The 17760-nt window shown below is 41.1% G+C and overlaps 1 protein-coding gene across 1 annotated transcript in view; it reads right to left on the minus strand.

The window, feature by feature from the left end:
* The window catches only part of LOC140358119 (inactive phospholipase C-like protein 2), a 152761-nt gene that overhangs the window by 62569 nt on the left and 72432 nt on the right, over positions 1-17760 (minus strand). The window contains exon 2 of the mRNA XM_072442781.1: positions 1898-4384. Coding sequence (XP_072298882.1) covers positions 1898-4384 — 2487 coding nt within the window. The remainder of the gene's footprint in view (positions 1-1897; positions 4385-17760) is intronic.

Here is a 17760-nt window from a genome sequence, read left to right on the forward strand (position 1 = left end):
GGCAGGGCAGGGGCAGCGCAGGGGCAGAGCGGGGGCAGAGCGGGGGCAGCGCAGGGGCAGGGCAGGGGCAGTGCAGGGGCAGTGCAGGGGCAGGGCAGGGGCAGGGCAGGGGCAGCGCAGGGGCAGAGCGGGGGCAGCGCAGGGGCAGGGCAGGGGCAGTGCAGGGGCAGCGCAGGGGCAGAGCGGGGGCAGCGCAGGGGCAGGGCAGGGGCAGTGCAGGGGCAGAGCGGGGGCAGCGCAGGGGCAGGGCAGGGGCAGTGCGGGGGCAGCGTGGGGGCAGCACAGGGGCAGCGGAGGGGCAGTGCAGGGGCAGCGGAGGGGCAGTGCAGGGGCAGCGGAGGGGCAGTGCAGGGGCAGCGGAGGGGCAGTGCAGGGGCAGCGGAGGGGCAGTGCAGGGGCAGCGGAGGGGCAGTGCAGGGGCAGCGGAGGGGCAGTGCAGGGGCAGCGGAGGGGCAAGGCAGGGGCAGCGCAGGGGCAGTGCAGGGGCAGCGTGGGGGCAGCACAGGGGCAGCGGAGGGGCAGTGCAGGGGCAGCGGAGGGGCAGTGCAGGGGCAGCGGGGTGAACTCACGGTCAAGCCGGGTCATTGAGTTCATGAAGTGCGGCTGCAGCTGTGGTGGTGAGGTCAGTCACAGTGGTGGAATTTTAACAAGGGGAAAATCAGAATATCAATATAGCTAGTGGAGAGATCTACACTAAGGAGTATATAGCATAGGTTATCTTAAGAGGGGAGTGTTGGGACTCAGTATTCATGAATCAAGGGGGATATAATGGTGTGTAAATATCGGAGCAAAGGCTTATTCTGCATAAACTGCTCTGGTTTTTGTCATCTTGTGCTGCTCATCAATAAAGACTCTATATTACATTGAAACTTCTCAAGTCTTGAATTGGGTTATTCTTCTCAAGAGTTTGATACAACACATCGTAGGACTCATAGAATATACTGTGTACTGTTTATCCACTTTTAAAATTGGTTAAATATTTGGTTGTCTAAGTTTTTCCGATCGATACATGACTGTTTTTGTTTCTTGTGGAAATGACCAGATGTTAACCATAAACTATAGTCTAAATCTTTACATTTGACAGAATAAAGTGACTCTCTTTACGTTTACTCAAGTAGACGACCACCTCCTGACTTTGTTCTGGTTGATAGAGCATGGTTATAATTAAAACGCAGGGCTTACTTAACTGCCTCCACTTAGATGAGTTTTATTGAGGAGCTGTCCGCCTTTCAAAGACTGTGCCAGACGAAAGTCACAAATGACGAATACGAAAAATACCATCAAAACAAGTCATTGCTCTTTTCTTAGACCAACTGCAGACTGAAATATAAAAAGGAATTGGTCCAATTGTGCTTTGAAAAGTTTAGTTTTTGCAAAGGTTGGTAAACAATAGACCTATTTCTTCATCGTAGTTTGTCCTTGGTGTGGCTTCCAGCGTACAAGTACAGTATATTATATATTCCAGTTAAACATATTTTGTAATTGAACGAAAGTGAAATCTCTGAGCTTTTCTGCAGCTTTAATTTGTGGGAATATAGATTGTACTACCTTGATATCAATGCCATCAAATAGTGGTTATTAAACTATAACAAATATCAAATATTGGCAAATTTTCACTAATACAATCCATATACAACCCTACAATCATCATAATACCAAGGTGGAAAAAGATCAAGACATTTCAACTTCAATCCCAAAGTATTTTTTAATCTTTTTTTTTTCATTTTTATTTTTTTCATTTGAGAAAACAGTGTCCAGATTCCTGCCTTTGAGACTTTTTACCTGATGGATCACTTCCTTCACTATCAGCTTCCACAGAAAACCCGACATCGTGCAACTCTCAAACGATGCACTGATATAGTCATTACATTATTGTAGTACGATGAAAGTGTCTTACCTGTACGTTTTCTCTCAGGTCTGTGGCTTCTCTGAGCGGCTGCGTTGACGCTCTGAACAGTTCGTCCACGACTTTGATCCCGGTCGTTTTGGTGGTGGTGTACTCTCGCGCTTTCCTCCCTTTCCTCACCGAAATACCCCTCTTGTGCGCCTTTCCGCCTCCCCTTCTGTTAGTTATGGCTACGTGGACGAAAAGAGTGGTATTGGGCAAAAACTCCCCCGTCAGCGACTGGAGCGGGACGTGTCTATATCCCGGCTGCAAGCACTCAAACGGGATGGTGTATTGCCCGATAAATTCGTCGCCGATGTAGTCGTCGTCGAGCACTACGAATCTCAGCACGGCCAGTTCGGGCAAGTTGATCTGAAACTCGAAACTTTCGTCAAAAATGGGGTTGTCGCCATTTTGCGAAACGGTTTTGGTCCGTTGCTCCGCGCAGTCGGCCGGGATGCCATGTATCTCGACGTATATGTACGGCTCGACCACGTCCCCTTTTGCGGCAGAGCCACGCGGTTTGGGTAAGTTCTGTCCGCTGATCACCTTTATGTGGAGAAGTTGCGCAGAAACTCCTGGTAGCGAGTCTCTGGCGTTGGCACTGAAGTAAGACACCTCCTCTCTCATGATGGCCGGTCGCAAAACATAACCGCAGTTGCCATTTTGCCTGAACCAACCCAAGTTCAGATCCATCATCAGCCCCGGAGTTTGATAATTCATCGCGACTATCTGGCAACCGCACTTCCAAAAATCCTGAGGGTTCATGTTACTGGCATCGATTCGCATTGGAGTGGGGTAGACCCGGGATAGAAAGCGCTTATTGTAACAGACAAACTCCTCCGGAAACTCGTTGGCGAAGCGGTTTGCGTCCACCTCGTTGAAGGAGCAGATTTCCCAGTATCTTTGCTCCCGTTTGGAAGCGTCGAAATCCCTGAACTGTACCGACTTGCAGAGAGATACGAGGTCCGAAAGCTCCCGGCAAAGTCTGAGTCTTTTGAAACCCAAACCGTTTAGCTGTTCTCTGTCATCCATGCCAACTCTTCTGGACATTTCTAACCCTTCCTCCTCATCTGTAACATCTCCCTCGCTATCCGAGCAGCTAAGAGGTAGCTTTTTGCCCTTAACAAGAATTTTGCCTTTCAGTTTTTCAGGCGACGGTAGATAGTTTTCGTCCTTACTCGGCGTTTGGACATATAACTTATCCCCAAGTATTTTTTTCATGTGCTGTGCCATGACTCTTTGCTGCGGATTAGAGCAATGCGTCACCAAGCAGAGAATTAGTGGATATTCTGAACTTTCAAACGCATACTGGTTGATAATATCTAAGATTTTGGAGAACGCCAATTGAGATGCGACAGAACTTCCTATGTAGACCACCGGCTCGTTGTCGGGGCCGTTCCACACGATCACCTCGATGCTCCGGCAGCCCATTCGCAGCGCTCGGATGTAGCTGCTAATATCCGAAGAGCCCCAGAAATGGTCTTCGAGAAGCGACGCGTTGTGGGACGAGTTGATGTAGTAGTGCGACAGGGGTTGGCTCATATCCTGGCACACCCGTTTGTGTTGAGGGTCGAAAATGTGGCATTCGGACGACAAGAGGTAGTGCGTGAATCCGTCTATGGAGAGATACCCGCGCTCTCTGCCCTCCGACGACGGTTCGAACTTTTGCACGATTTCCCGGCACAGTTCTTCGTTCACGCATTCCACCCCTTGCTCGACCTCGACGAAAAGCATCAAGTCTTTACTCTCCAGATACTCTTTGTTGCTTGAAAACTGCACCATCAGAAAAAATATCTCCGGCCTCGTGCACAACTCGCAATACGCCGCCACGAACGTATCCATGTTGATTGCTTCGCCGTACTGGTCTTTTGCCTTTTGTAACTCCTTGAATTTCAGCTCGATCAGCGCCTCCTTCATCCCCGGGTTGAGTCCCTTTATGATTTGCGTCGCCCTGAACAAATCTATGTGCCCTACCTCGTCCGTGTCAGCGAGTTCGAAAACAGATCCGATCCAAGACGTACGCAAACTCGGCTGGTTCGGTTCCACCATGTTGACCGTATGCCTCCCGTAAGATACCAGATACCTCAACCCCATTACCCAACTGCTAACCACGTCCGCAGTGCTAGCAACCAGGTCCAAGGACTCGTAGTTGTCGCCATAAATAATAGAGAAGGCGCACTCATCCGGAAACTGGTCAGAGAGTCCGTTGCTGCGAAGGACTGGCGTTTTCTTTCCCAGTCGCACCTCCTTAATGCTTTTGATTTCCAATTTGGCCTTCTCCGAATCCTTTTTGGAGGGCTCCCACCGCAGCCAGCGCATGTCCGGGTCGAGGAGGAAGTAGCGGTTGTACATGCGGGAGTTGGAGCGGACTTTCTTCATCTCGCAGCCCTCCATCATGAAGGCCATACAAGCCGCCGTGCTGTTGATTTTGCGGTCGCTGGGCATCGAGCTGAAGGAGACCGTCTTCTTCCGCACCTGTTTCTGTTTGGAGCCATCCTGAAACAAAACAAGGAAAAACTATTTTAGTTTGTCTGTTGAGTTTTAAGGGAGAAAAATACATTTGCTTCAGAATTCTGTGAAAAAACTAAATATACTTTCGTCATAAATATTCTTGATCTAGAAGCCTTCAGTCAGCATATTGATATCTTGTTAGAAATGTTGTAAATAATCACTGTCAAGATATTGTGACGGGGCTTTTTTGGCTTTAAAATTAGCTTTAATAGCCAGGACAGCGTGAAAAGTTCATAATTTTTCCAAACTTTTGCCAGAATTTGCCAGTGAACCCCACGGCAAGTGCAAGTGATTTAAGTCTTAGAATCAGTCTTTAGTTATAGCTAAGCATCCATGCCCACTCAAAACTGACAACATTCAAGGATTTGTGAAAAAGAGCTTGAGAATAATAGATGAACACAATAGATTTTGAAAGTTTTAAAACCATGCATTGTGTTAAGAGAAGAATGTGCTCAGGAAAGTCAGGGATGCAATTTCACTGGCTGAATGTTGTATCATGACGTGAAAAACTCTTTAGAGGAAGTATCTTGTGTCAAATAAAACTACTTTTTTGCTCTTATTTTTTGTTTATCAACTTCAGTTAAATAAGTAGAGGACAGAATGATTCTTTACTAAACAACTTTAGTTTTCAAACTGAATTTTAATACAGAGGAACCGACTCAATACTCGATACCATTTCCAAAACCACTGTGATGACAAAAAGCACTCTTTTTTATGTATAAAATATGTATATGTTTCTTTAAAAAATACCATGTCGATCAAGAACTTCCTAAAACGATTCAGAAAATACCGTATTTTCCGGACTATAAGTTACACTGGAGTATGAAATGCGGTTGCAGAAAATAACAAATAATATCACATATAAATTGCTCCAGAGTATAAGTATATAAGTATAAATATAAGTATAAGTCGCACCCCGGCCAAAACTATGAAAAAAGGTGCAACTTATGTAATTTTCCTCAGTATCAATACCTATTCAAATTAAACCCAATTTCACTATTGTTTTAATATCAATTAGTATCAGTGTATGGAGCTTTTTGACAACACAGTCCAGTCCATACAGAAGCGACCATGTTATTTAGTTGTTTGTACGTCTTCGTTTACGCCAAAAACCTACAATATCAAGCGTCTGAGCAGATATTCCACCTGCTCGAACGAAATTTGGGGTCTGATATTTGTGTGTGTGTCGCTGGCAGTGAAAACAGGCGCCGCTGTGTCCCACTTGAACAAAAGGGATCGAGGACACCCAGAAGCCGCGTGACCTGATTTAGGACTTTGGAAAATGGGCCTGTTGAATAATGCACACCACAAAAGAACAGTATGTTAAATTTAAACTTGGATTTATGCCTGCGTTCGACTGGGAGAGCGTCCCTTTGTACTGCGGTGATACGAAGTAGATCACGCTGACACGAAGATAATCAAGGCTGTTTCACTTGTGTGGCTGCCTCTGTTAATCCTCAGATGCTTTTTTCCAATTCCAAGTTTAAACACGCTCAAGTCACCTGACGACGCCAAATAAGGCAGAAACATGGCAATTTAACCAAACATCAATAATATAGCCTTCATTTTCTATCGTTCCCATTGTCATTAAACTTGTTTGTGACCAGTTTTGTGAAATGAAATGAATAAAGTAAAGCTAATGTGACAAAAACGGCAAGATAAATAACACTTCACGCTTAGATTTACTTTTTTAGAGTCTAAATTAAGGAATGTCACAATTAAAAGAAATTGTGTTGCAATTATAGTGGAAACATGGCAATTTGACCAAACATCAATAAAATATGCTTAATTTTCCATCATTCCCATTGTCATTCCACTTGTTTGTGACCAGTTCATGTAATTATACTAATAAAGTAAAGCAAATGTGACATAAACAGCAAGATGAATAACAAGTCACACTTAGATTTACGTTTTTAGCGTCTAAATTAAGGAATGTCACAATATAAAGATTTAGTCTTGCAATTGTAGTAGAATCATCGTAAATTAACCAAACATTAATAATATATCCTTAATTTTCTATCATTCCCATTGTCATTCCACTTGTTTGTGACCAGTTTTGTGAAATTAAACTAATAAAGTAAAGCTAATGTGACATAAACAGCAATATAAATAACACGTCACATTTGAATAGACTTTTTTAGAGTCAAAATTGAACTGAAATGACATTTTGCTGCAAAAATGGCCAGGACTAAACATTATCAGGCTTTATGATGAATTGCAAACTATATAGTCGTGATTATCGGTTAAACTATTCTAAAACAAATTGGTATTTCCAGCAAAACAGAAACACTGAACGAGGATAGTCAGGTCTTGAAGAGTATCCGACTGTGAATAAACAAAAGATTTTCCAACTGACTTTATGCCTAAGCCGGGGGGGAAATGCTGGACAATGAACCGTTTATTCAATACAGAAGGCAATTGTCTAACGCACTTAAAGCTGAGAAGTACCACACTTTTTAAATTTAAAATCATTAAAATCATCATCAAACTTGAGACGATTGATTATTTGCCTTAAATGATAGACAACCTTCGTACTTTGAAAAAAAACATGACATTACAGAGAAGTACAAGTAAACAGCAAGTGAAAAGGTAGAATGAACTGTCTGGTGGAAAAGTCACTCCATGAATTCTCCTTTCAACTGGTCTAATAACTAATAAAATAGATAAGACCATAAGACGGCCCATGAACTGATGAATTGACTAAACAACTCAATGACTACAGGCCTTTTCCCGTATGAAACAAAAGTCATTTGAATAACCAAACGCTGCATTATAGTGTAGACAAAATAAGAAATTAAATTACACTGAAAACATAAAAGATATTAATATGAGATTGAAAAAGCACAGCAGGCATTATCATCCCACAAAACGATGTATTTGGGACTCAAAACGTCTGTAAATGGATACTTCTGAAACTTGCCCTTAAGCGGAGGGGAAGACGGCCATCACAGAAACTATGACAAAAACTGCACTAACAATCAAGGACCGGACCGACATTATAATCAACATGCGTAAAATTAAAAATAAAATAAAATCATATTTGGACTTTACTTGAAAATTGACTCATTTGAAAGACTTTGACTTCCTGTTCACTTGCTGGTTGTGTTCAGTTTTTTTTGTCTATGTATCTAAAACTAATAAATAAAATAAATAAAATAAATAAAATAAATAAAATAAATAAAATAAATAAAATAAATAAAATAAATAAAATAAATAAAATAAATAAAATAAATAAAATAAATAAAATAAATAAAATAAATAAAATAAATAAATTAAATAAATTAAATAAATTAAATAAATTAAATAAATTAAAAAAAAAAAAAAAAAAAAATCAAATTAAAATAAATAAACACAATTAAATAAATACAATCAAATACAATTCAAAATAAATTAAATACACAGAAAAAATGTAATACTGATATACTGCAAAAAAAGTAAAACAATGAAAAAGACTAGTGTCATGATACTAATTATAATAATATAATATAATTAACTCAATCTCGATACAAAGGAATAGGCTCAATATACTCGATTTCGAAACAACACTAAAATCTCCTTATATATACTTTCTCTTTTAACAGGACCAGATCATTCTAAAATTGTTCAGGAAATGTCAAATTGTGTGCAGTTTTTGGGACGCTTTTAGGATCAATATTTGCTCAAATGCGTATCTAGTTTCGATACTAGTTTTGGCCTCGATCTGCATCTGATTTGCGATACTTTTGACAAGCCTATAATTGCCATTTCCGCTTTTAAGCTTGTTGAAAAGGTGAGCTGATTCCACTGCGAGACGTACACGGGGCCATTTAACTCCCGTCCCTCTCGGCGTTCCCTGTGACACTGCGACCCCTTCATCGGAAATACAACCTGGCGACAAAAGAGCCCGTTTTCCTCGGCGGGATCGAGGCGGGACACGTTCTTGGTCTCTAGACGCCGGCCGCCTGTACAGCTGTGATGGATCTGCGTGGAGCGTGGTTCAGCTTTAGCCCTGACAAACTGCCCGAGGCCATCCATCTCAGCCCGATGACGCTCAGCACCGCCTCACATTAATATAAAAGGGCCGAGCGTCACATGCCCAGTGTCACACACCCAGTGTCACGGCTTCGGCCTCGCTCGCAACGGCGCCGACAGGACGTGTGACTGAGAACGCCGAAGCATTCCTTGAAACTGTGTCGTTGGCTGCACTCGAGTTGTAGTCGTATTACTGCTACTACTACACCTTGAGTGAAGTCAAAATGTTCTCAAGTGCTGCTGTAAACGTGGTACACTGCAGTAGCAAGAGTGCGGGAGAGGGAGAGAACCGAAGCTGTAAAATATTTAAATAGAACGAGGCATAGAAAGATATTCCCAAGCATTATTTTTATCCAGAAATGATTTTGCACCATTTTAAAGTCTTTAGAGATAAGATAATCTATGTCTCTTGCTCTTTGCATTGAATATAATTAGGTGATTGCGTTGTACAGGCAAAAGATCTCCAAAATATTCAGTCTTTTGGAGGTAAGATCATGTATTTACCCCAAAATGCACAGACAAGACCACATAATTACAAATATTTGCGCTGGAAACTGTTAATAAACAGTGAGTTTATCTGAAAAACTGCAGAATAAACTCTTAACTCAGTACAAAATGTCATGCTGACTCGCTCCTTTCTTCTCATTTCTGCTTTTGTCCGTAGTCATTCTTTAAAAAGCCTCCTGTTTACTGCTGGTTTATTCCTAAAACTCACGCACCGTTCGAAAGCTTGGCTCATTGAGTAGAATAATATGACAATCAAAAAGTACTACGTCACTTCTTTAGCACAGATAAAAGGCCAACTGCGCAGATGTCAGAAGGGAGCGCTTGGTTTAACTTAAGGGCCGTGCCAGACGAACCCGAGAACGGAACAACTCGTGGATGGTCTCGTTCTGCAGCTGAAAGTGTGAGGAAAACAAACACACCCAGCGCTATTTTGCATCCAGAGCCGGTGATTTGTTATGGACAGAGAAATGCGCCGGAACTGACATTTTTTACAGAAGAAAACACTGTTTACTGGATTATTTCTCCAAATGGGATTACTTCAGGAAAAATACAAGTGGATATTGTTTATCTGTGGATTACTACGGACAGAATGAGTACAGCCACAGATGGATTGGAAAAGTACTACGTCACTTCTTTAGCATGCTAGCACGGGTAAAAGGCCAACTGCGCAGACGTCAGAAGGGACTACGTCAGAACTGGGAATAAGTGTAAGAAATGTGTTATAAAAAGTTGAGTTTTATCACAAACTATTGGTAATTGCTTATTGGGGCATATTATTCAATGCAAATCAATGACATATTCGTTTTGTTGAGAAAATAATCTTTAAAATGATGTATAGCTTGCTGGTATTGACAATGAAATTAAGAGTGATGATGGAATAGTACTGTAACATAATGATTTTATTTAACATTCATTTCTAATTAATTTACATTTATTAATTTACATGTATTTGGGACATTTATATTTTGATATTGATTTGAGGGTTTGGTTATATTTGTGTTGCACTTATTTTACGTTGGCTACATTTATTCATGTATATTGTTTCTGTACAACCCATTTGTTGGACGCACAGGAAGTGAAGAGACGCTGCCAAACACTGTCCTGCCGTGTTGGTGTTCATTAGCAGAGGAAAACAACAGAAAACATATCACATCATTCATCTCAACTGTACCCACCGCCTCAGAGACCGGTGAGATACAAGATTTAAGGGTCACAGCACGTTTAAAGTCCAGGTTTGAGCCCGTGCGCCGGCTGGTTGCTCTGAAGAACGTTAATCGACTGAACAACTAAGCAAACATCCTCGGAAACCCCCCAAGGCCACGACGCCCGACCGTCTGTGGACTTACGCCATTTCCAAACTTAATCAATACTCACTTAAGCATTAGCGACATGTGGCCGACATGTGGCCGTGCGCGCAGGGGTCGGCCACGCTTGATTGCCTTGGGGGGCCGCTCCGAGGAAGCGCTGAGGGTCAAAGTTCAAGAGGCTAATGCAGTGTGACAATAACAGGTTGTTACAATTAAAGAGATCAGACTATTATCCTCAGCCCGAGCCGCTCCATCAACACGAGACGTGATTTAGCATTGTTTTGTGACTAACAGAACTGGTAATTTGATTTTTTAGGGATTTTATAGGTTTGCCACTGCCTTTTCTAAATTATAAGTGAGTGTTTTGAACTTTAATCGTTTGAAATGAAGCAAATTCGTTTGACTTGTTGCAGGCAAAATTGGTAGTCAATAAAAGGGATGTCGCTATATCAAATGTTAGTGTTACGATTATAGTGGGAAAAAATATCTACCGTATTTTCCGGACTATAAGTTTTTCAGAGTTTTGGCCGGGGTGCGACTTATATTTATACTTATATACTTATACTCCAGAGCGACTTATATGTGATATTATTTGTTATTTTCACACTTGCAACTGCATTTCATACTCCAGTGCAACTTATATATGTTTTTTCTTCTCTATTATGCATTTTTTGGCGACTTATACTCCGGTGCGACTTAAAAATACGGTATTTATTTAACGATTCTTCCCGATTATTGCGACCGTGACCGAACAACAGACAAATCTTTCATTTTCCTTCATTCTCGTGGTCTGACATGTTACTGTTCCTCAAGTTTGTGACAAAAACAGCCGGATAAAAAAAGTTCTTGACATTTATGTACATTTTTGGACAATATGTTAAACAAAAAATACTTATCTTTGCTTCTAAAATTGACACAATTATTATTTTCGGGACTGTCACAACAAAGAACAATGAACAGCCACCGCGCGCCACTGAAACCATCATCTTAAGTAGAATAATACCAGTAAATCTGGAAAATATTACCAAAAAAACATAAACTGCAATGAATAAATAAATAAATAGTAGAATTAAACACTACTTATGAGTCATAGACGTTATTTATTCAACCTTCTACAGCTGAAATCTTATCATACGACAAAAAACCACAAAGATTTCTGCTCTGTAGTGAAGAAAAGGTTCACAAGATCAACATTGTTCAATCTCTTATTTACTAAACGATAAATATACATAGTAGTAGTAGTAATAGTGGTAGTAGTAGTAGTAGTAGTATTTGGTCTGCAATGTTTATTTTAGTTAACCCCACCCCCTCTTCCCTCAATGCCCTCCTTCCTGTCTCCCCCCCAGGCCGGGTGAAATGCTCTCCGATGCCAAAGGTGAGGTGGCCCTGTTGCCGCGGGATACGTTTTCTGACAGACACGAGGGCGTCTCGAAGGAGCCCCGAGGGAAGCGCCCGGATGGAGGCAGACGAGCGGTGCCTGTGCGGACGAGACAAGGAACTTTGCCAGAGTTTTTGTGAATAATCTGGTAAAAGTCTCTGTCGTGAATCCACCATCTATTATTTGTTATTATTTTTCTGCAAATCTGGTTTCACTCTTGGCACTTTCTCTCATAAATGTGTCAGAATCAGAAAATAGATGATGTGGCCCCTGTTCCTTATTGACTCAAACCAAACGATCCCATGGAAATAATGTTTTGAGAATTGAGCTCGAACAAAATGTTTTTAAAAGGCTGCTTAAATGTTCATAAAATAATCTAAATATGTATAAAAAAGATTCAAATTAAGTTCAGTTGAAATAGAAATAAATAGGAGAAATTTACAAATTATTTAAGTATTCATGTATGTATTCATTTATTTTATTTATTTTATTTATTTTATTTATTTTATTTATTTTATTTATTTTATTTATTTTATTTATTTTATTTATTTTATTTATTTTATTTATTTTATTTAATATCAGTGTAGATTGGGTATAATTTCACAGATCTTTTTTTACCAACTTGAACCCAGTAAATATTGACATGTGATAGAGTATCTTAAAGATCAGATCCACCAGAGTTTATCATATAATATTTTGCCGTTGGCGTTACTGTAATGAGTGTATTAGCAAATTGATACAATAAAGCTTTGATTACGCGTTGAAGTAGTTTTAATGAATGTGTTGGTCGGTATCGAGTATCGTCGGTCGATACTCAAAGCCCAAGTATCAATATCGGGAGTGAGAAAGTCCCAGGAGTTAACCGGATAATACTCGCCACAATAATAACATTTCAGAACAAGTTTGTCCGGATCGAAACCGCGAGGTCGGGAGAAGAGAGCGCTTCGCTCGCTGAAAAAATCACTTGAAAATGCAATCACTCTAAAAAGATTGTTCATGGTTGAAATCATCTTGCACAACATTTCAGTAAACATCTGACAAACATCTGACAAACATCTGACAAACATCTGACAAATCGAGCCTTCATTTGGAAATGGACAAAATGTATAAACTTTGGACTAGATTGGACCGTTGGACCTGTTGTGCCTTAATTTTATTTATGTTTATCATGTTGTATTAATCATCTCTATTATTATTATTACTATTATTATTAGTTTTTAATTGATTTCGTTGTATTTTATTAATTAATTAATTTTAATGATTATTTTTTTATTTGTAGATATTTATTTTAAATATTTGTTTTAATTTATTTGAATCCTCTCACAGGCCTGCATGCAAACGGCTTGACCAAACACCCTCAAATCAAAAATAAAATGAGTAAAATGTTATCAACATTCAACAATATCAAAAAAAGAATAATCAACTAATGGACTAAAAGAGGACGACACGCACGTTGCGCTGGCATAAGCTCTCAAAACGATCAAGTATCTCTATATTCAGACCCAAACTGCACTGACAAGACCACAAGACACAGGAGTTCATGCCAATATGAACACAGACAATGACTAGAAAACAATGTATTTAACAGTGAAAAAGAAGTCACTCACACTGTGCCTTCTCTTTCTGCTGTCACCCATCTAAATCCTCATAATCCGAGAAAATACTAATAAGTGAACTGACGAAACATATGAAAACCAAACAAACAACGACACTTATGTCCCATCGAGAGCGTCTGGCCTTGCGCGTCCAAAGTCATCTTCACTCTAAAGGATTTCACAGCTCGGTGGTTGTTGACAGGTTGTTTATTTGCTGTCGGGTGGCGGCAGGTCGGCGGCCCGCACACATCAGTCCGTCCCCTCACGCGAGCCGCAGCCGGAGCGACGCGCAGTAACCCGGAGCCGCCCCTAGAGGCAGCGGCGCACCCTCTTCCCCCGCCCGCCCCCCCGCCGCGTCTGCCGCCTGAACGGTTACACAAGCCGACGTCTGAATCACGCCGCTCAAAAGAAACTAGAACTCAGTCAACCTTCAGCCGCCGAGGAGGAGAAGAAATAGAAAGAACTCCAGCAAAATGGAAGCAAAAAAAGAAGAACTGACGGACGGAGGAGGATAATTACGAGGCTCTCGAAATACAGAAGGAGCCAAAGAAGCTTCAGACTGAGGCCTCAATTTTGTTTCAGTTTCGTCCCAATTTTGTTTCAGTTTCGCCTCAATTTCGTCTCAATTACGTCTCAATTTCGCCTCAATTTCGTCCCAATTTTGTCTCAATTTCACCTCAATTTTGCCTAAATTTGGCCTAAATTTCTTGTCAATTTCGTCTCAATTTCATCTCTATTTTGTCCAAATCTCATCTCACCAAATGACTTCTTTTTAAACCTTTTCCATCGTGGGCTGCTCTCGGACGAAGGATTACACCGACCAAAATTTACCATGAAAATCTTACCATATTCCTTATTTCCTCTTACTCTTTTCTTATTACAGACAATACTCCACATACATTCTAACGATGTACTGCATATCTCCAGCTACAAACAAACGATGCATTTAAAGAGGGCCCGACATTAACAAAGGATAAGGCTGAACCGACCAAAATCGTGACTTCCATTTGCCGACAACAAACGCAATGAAAATGAATAAAAACATCTTTAGCATCTGCAAATAGTAACTGAACAGGCACATTGTCACTTGCCGTTTGCTTTGTTATTTTAAACCTGAAGTAAACGCACACGACACTGAACCTCGTCGTAGTAACATTTACATCACTCTAAATTCATATATTTTCCTGCGTTATGTCGAATACAATATGAATACAGAGTGTCGCCGTCCACAGGGAAACGATTTGGTGAGATAAATTGGTGGAAAAAAGAGGGAAAAAGGAGGACAAAACCCAATCGAGAGGCGACGGTTTTGAGACGAGAAGATGAAACCGTCACAAAGGATCGGGAAAGGCCGTCGTGTCCGGTCGTGTCCGATCGTGTCCGGTCGTGTCCGGTCGTGTCCGGTCGTGCCGCGGCGCCGAGCCAAACAACGCGCTCAGAATGTAAAAGAGGAGCATTTTACGACGAGAAAAACTGTGATTCTTCCGGACGGAGTGGAAGCTCTGCTGGCCGAGGAGGCAAAGATGCAGAGAATGTATTTCGCATGGACTCACCTCAACGCTAAAGTGGACGTATCGTGTATTCATAAGGCTTTAACTGTTTTTTAAACAGTCTGAATTTGAACAATGTCGACGTCTGAACCTCACTTTTGATTGCAGTTGAAAACATGACTGAACAAAGAGTGAACTGCAAGAAGACGAAGACGTTTTTTTGCAAACGAACGAGGAAAAACGTATACCTGAGGCTATTAGGCAACGTGACTGCTACGCTAACAGAGCCACGTGTCTGTTTTGAACACAGTTTGGTCCGAAGATCGACTCTGGTGATGGTTTATGGACTATGCACAGGTGAAGTCCACGTTTTAACCACAACAATCCGGGGGGAAAGTTTAAACGTTTAAAGATTTTAGAGGCTCAGCGAAGACGACCTCGTGATCAACGACACAAGCGAAACACAACTATGTTTTTGACGCAAGAACAACAACGTAACACGGGTAAAAGCTCAAAAAGTCAATTTAGCATAATACATTTACCATATTTTCAGGAGTATAAGTCGCACCAGCTAAAAAATGCATAGTAGAGAAGAAAAAAACATATATAAGTCGCACTGGAGTATAAGTCAAATTTTTGGGGATATGTATTTGATAAAATCCAAGACCAAGAACAGACAGTTCATCTTGAAATACAGTTTAAAATAATAACAGATTAGAGAACATGGTGAATAGGTGTACGTATGCTAACGCTAACACCTTCAGCTACATGACGCACAGACAGAACTGTTAAGTGTCTGGTATGTTAACGTAGCATATGAACAGTTATTCAGATAACTATAGCATAAAGAACATGCTAACAAGTTTACCAAAGCATCAGTTTTACCCCAAATCACTAAATCCATTGAATTCTTCTTCCTCTGTGTCACTTCTAAACAACTCCACAAAGCGCCCTCTTGTGGTTGTCAGTGTGAAAATAACAAATAATATCACATATTACAAGTCGCTCTGGAGTATAAGTCGCACCCCGGAAAATGTAGTAATAACTTTTTGCTAAATATCAAAGCAGTGCAATTCATTTTTCCCGTCAGATGCTCGTTCTGTACTAAACGCTGTGTGTTTTGCCCAGCAATGCAGCAAAAGTGCAAACCGACAACGCCCGTCTGCGATTTCACACGAACGCATCATCTTTTCTATTTTTTTTCTAAACTAGGCCACCGCGCGCGTTAAAGATTTTCCTCGCGCCGGGGCAAAAGTAAAGTCATTAAGCAGAGCGTAAATACCGAAACAATCCCGCTAATGACGAGCCCGCCAAGTGTAGGTCAATGCCATCGAGCGGCGGAAGGAGGAGCGCAAACAAAAGCCGCGAGGAGGATGCCGCCGCCGCCACGCTCGACGCTGCATAAACACGCTCTTTGTTTACGCGTAACCTGTTTCGCCACAGCGGAGAACGTATCCTGTGACGACTACAGTACGGTCATTGTGTTTTACCAAGAAGAGGCTCGATCGGGCCTGAGCAAAGGACCGGGACGTGAGCCAAACGTGAGCCAAACGTGAGCCAAACGTGAGCGAAATGTGAGCGAAACGTGAGCGCTTCTCAAATGTTAGCGTTTGTCGCGTTTGTGCTTCGATAGACTGAGAAAGAGCGAGAAATCCAACAGTAATCATGTTCAGTTTAACATCATTTTAATTGACTTGAGGGACATTTTTCATATCCAAAACCATTGTGCGATTTTTGTTTTCGAGGTCAAAGTGTTTCAGTGGAATTACTTTGATGATTCACCAGGAGACGTCGTCGAAATAGGGAAAAAGTTGCGTTTTCCATCGACTAAAGAGGTTTTTTCTCTATTACACATTGCCAACTGTATCTATAAAAAGCCTGTAGCGTTGTGTTTAATTGTGTCCAATCGTAATTAAACACTAAGATTTTTGTTGTGAATGTGACTTCACTTAAAGGAGGTGCATGACAGGTTTGAACCATTTACTAATTTTGACTTTATTTTGTGTATTTAAACCTGTTGTACGTATAAATTACAGTTTTACACAAATCAAGCAGGTATTTGTGGAGAAAAGTAGAAAAATCTGTAGAAAATGACAGGAAGTGACATCACACTAGGACTCATCATCATCATCATCATCATCATCATTCTAGTCAAGTGAGTGACTTATATGTGATATTTTTTGTTATTTTCACACTTGCAACTGCATTTCATACTCCAGTGCGACTTATATATGCAGGGTTCGGATGAAGGATTTTCACTTGTAAAGCGGTGCTGCTACACAATCCGCAATTTTTTTAAATTTGTATAGCAATTTCATAATTGCATAGCAAAACACAAAAGCAACTAACAATCAATATTTTCCATTGATGTAACAAGATTGTACTTTTGAACACTTGCACTTGAAAACTTGCAAATAAAATTATTTGTTGAACAAATTAATTAACACCAAGTCACATGGCCTTATTTACAACTTTCTTCCATATCATCATCATCAGATGACTATTTGCATGAGTCTCATTTACATATTGTCTTTACACTCACAAGTTACATATCACCACCAGAGTCGACATGACGATGAGCTGTTTGTATCAGAATGACTCTTACACACACAACACGTTTTGGTTTAGTCCTGGACATGAGTGAGTTTGACCCTTTGAATTCCACATCCTCGGGGTTCTCGGGGTGAAAACGGGAGCGCGCGGAGGCGACGATGGGTTTTACGAGCGCCGCGTCTCACTGATCTCACGACAATAACTACATGTTACACAATAACTACATGTTACACATAGTATGTGTGAGAACGGGAACATACATAACTATGTGTAACTCATAACTATGTGAGGTCAGTGAGACGCGACGCTCGTAAAGCGCCTCATCGCCTCCGCGCGCTCCCGGCGGCTCTTCCTTCTCAGCAGTTTTCACACGCGCGATCTGTGACAGCAGCGGGACCCGTCAAGTGTGTCATGATGTTATTGACGATCGATTGACGAGTGATCAGTACTTTTAGGTGCGTTGGTTATACAATTGAACACACATTTTTGTATCGCAAAAGCTGCGATACAAAAGCACTTT

The sequence above is a fragment of the Eucyclogobius newberryi genome, unplaced genomic scaffold (assembly GCF_026437365.1).
Source record: "Eucyclogobius newberryi isolate DKJ021-1_F unplaced genomic scaffold, fEucNew1.0.hap1 SCAF_13, whole genome shotgun sequence".
Classification (NCBI taxonomy): domain Eukaryota; kingdom Metazoa; phylum Chordata; class Actinopteri; order Gobiiformes; family Gobiidae; genus Eucyclogobius; species Eucyclogobius newberryi.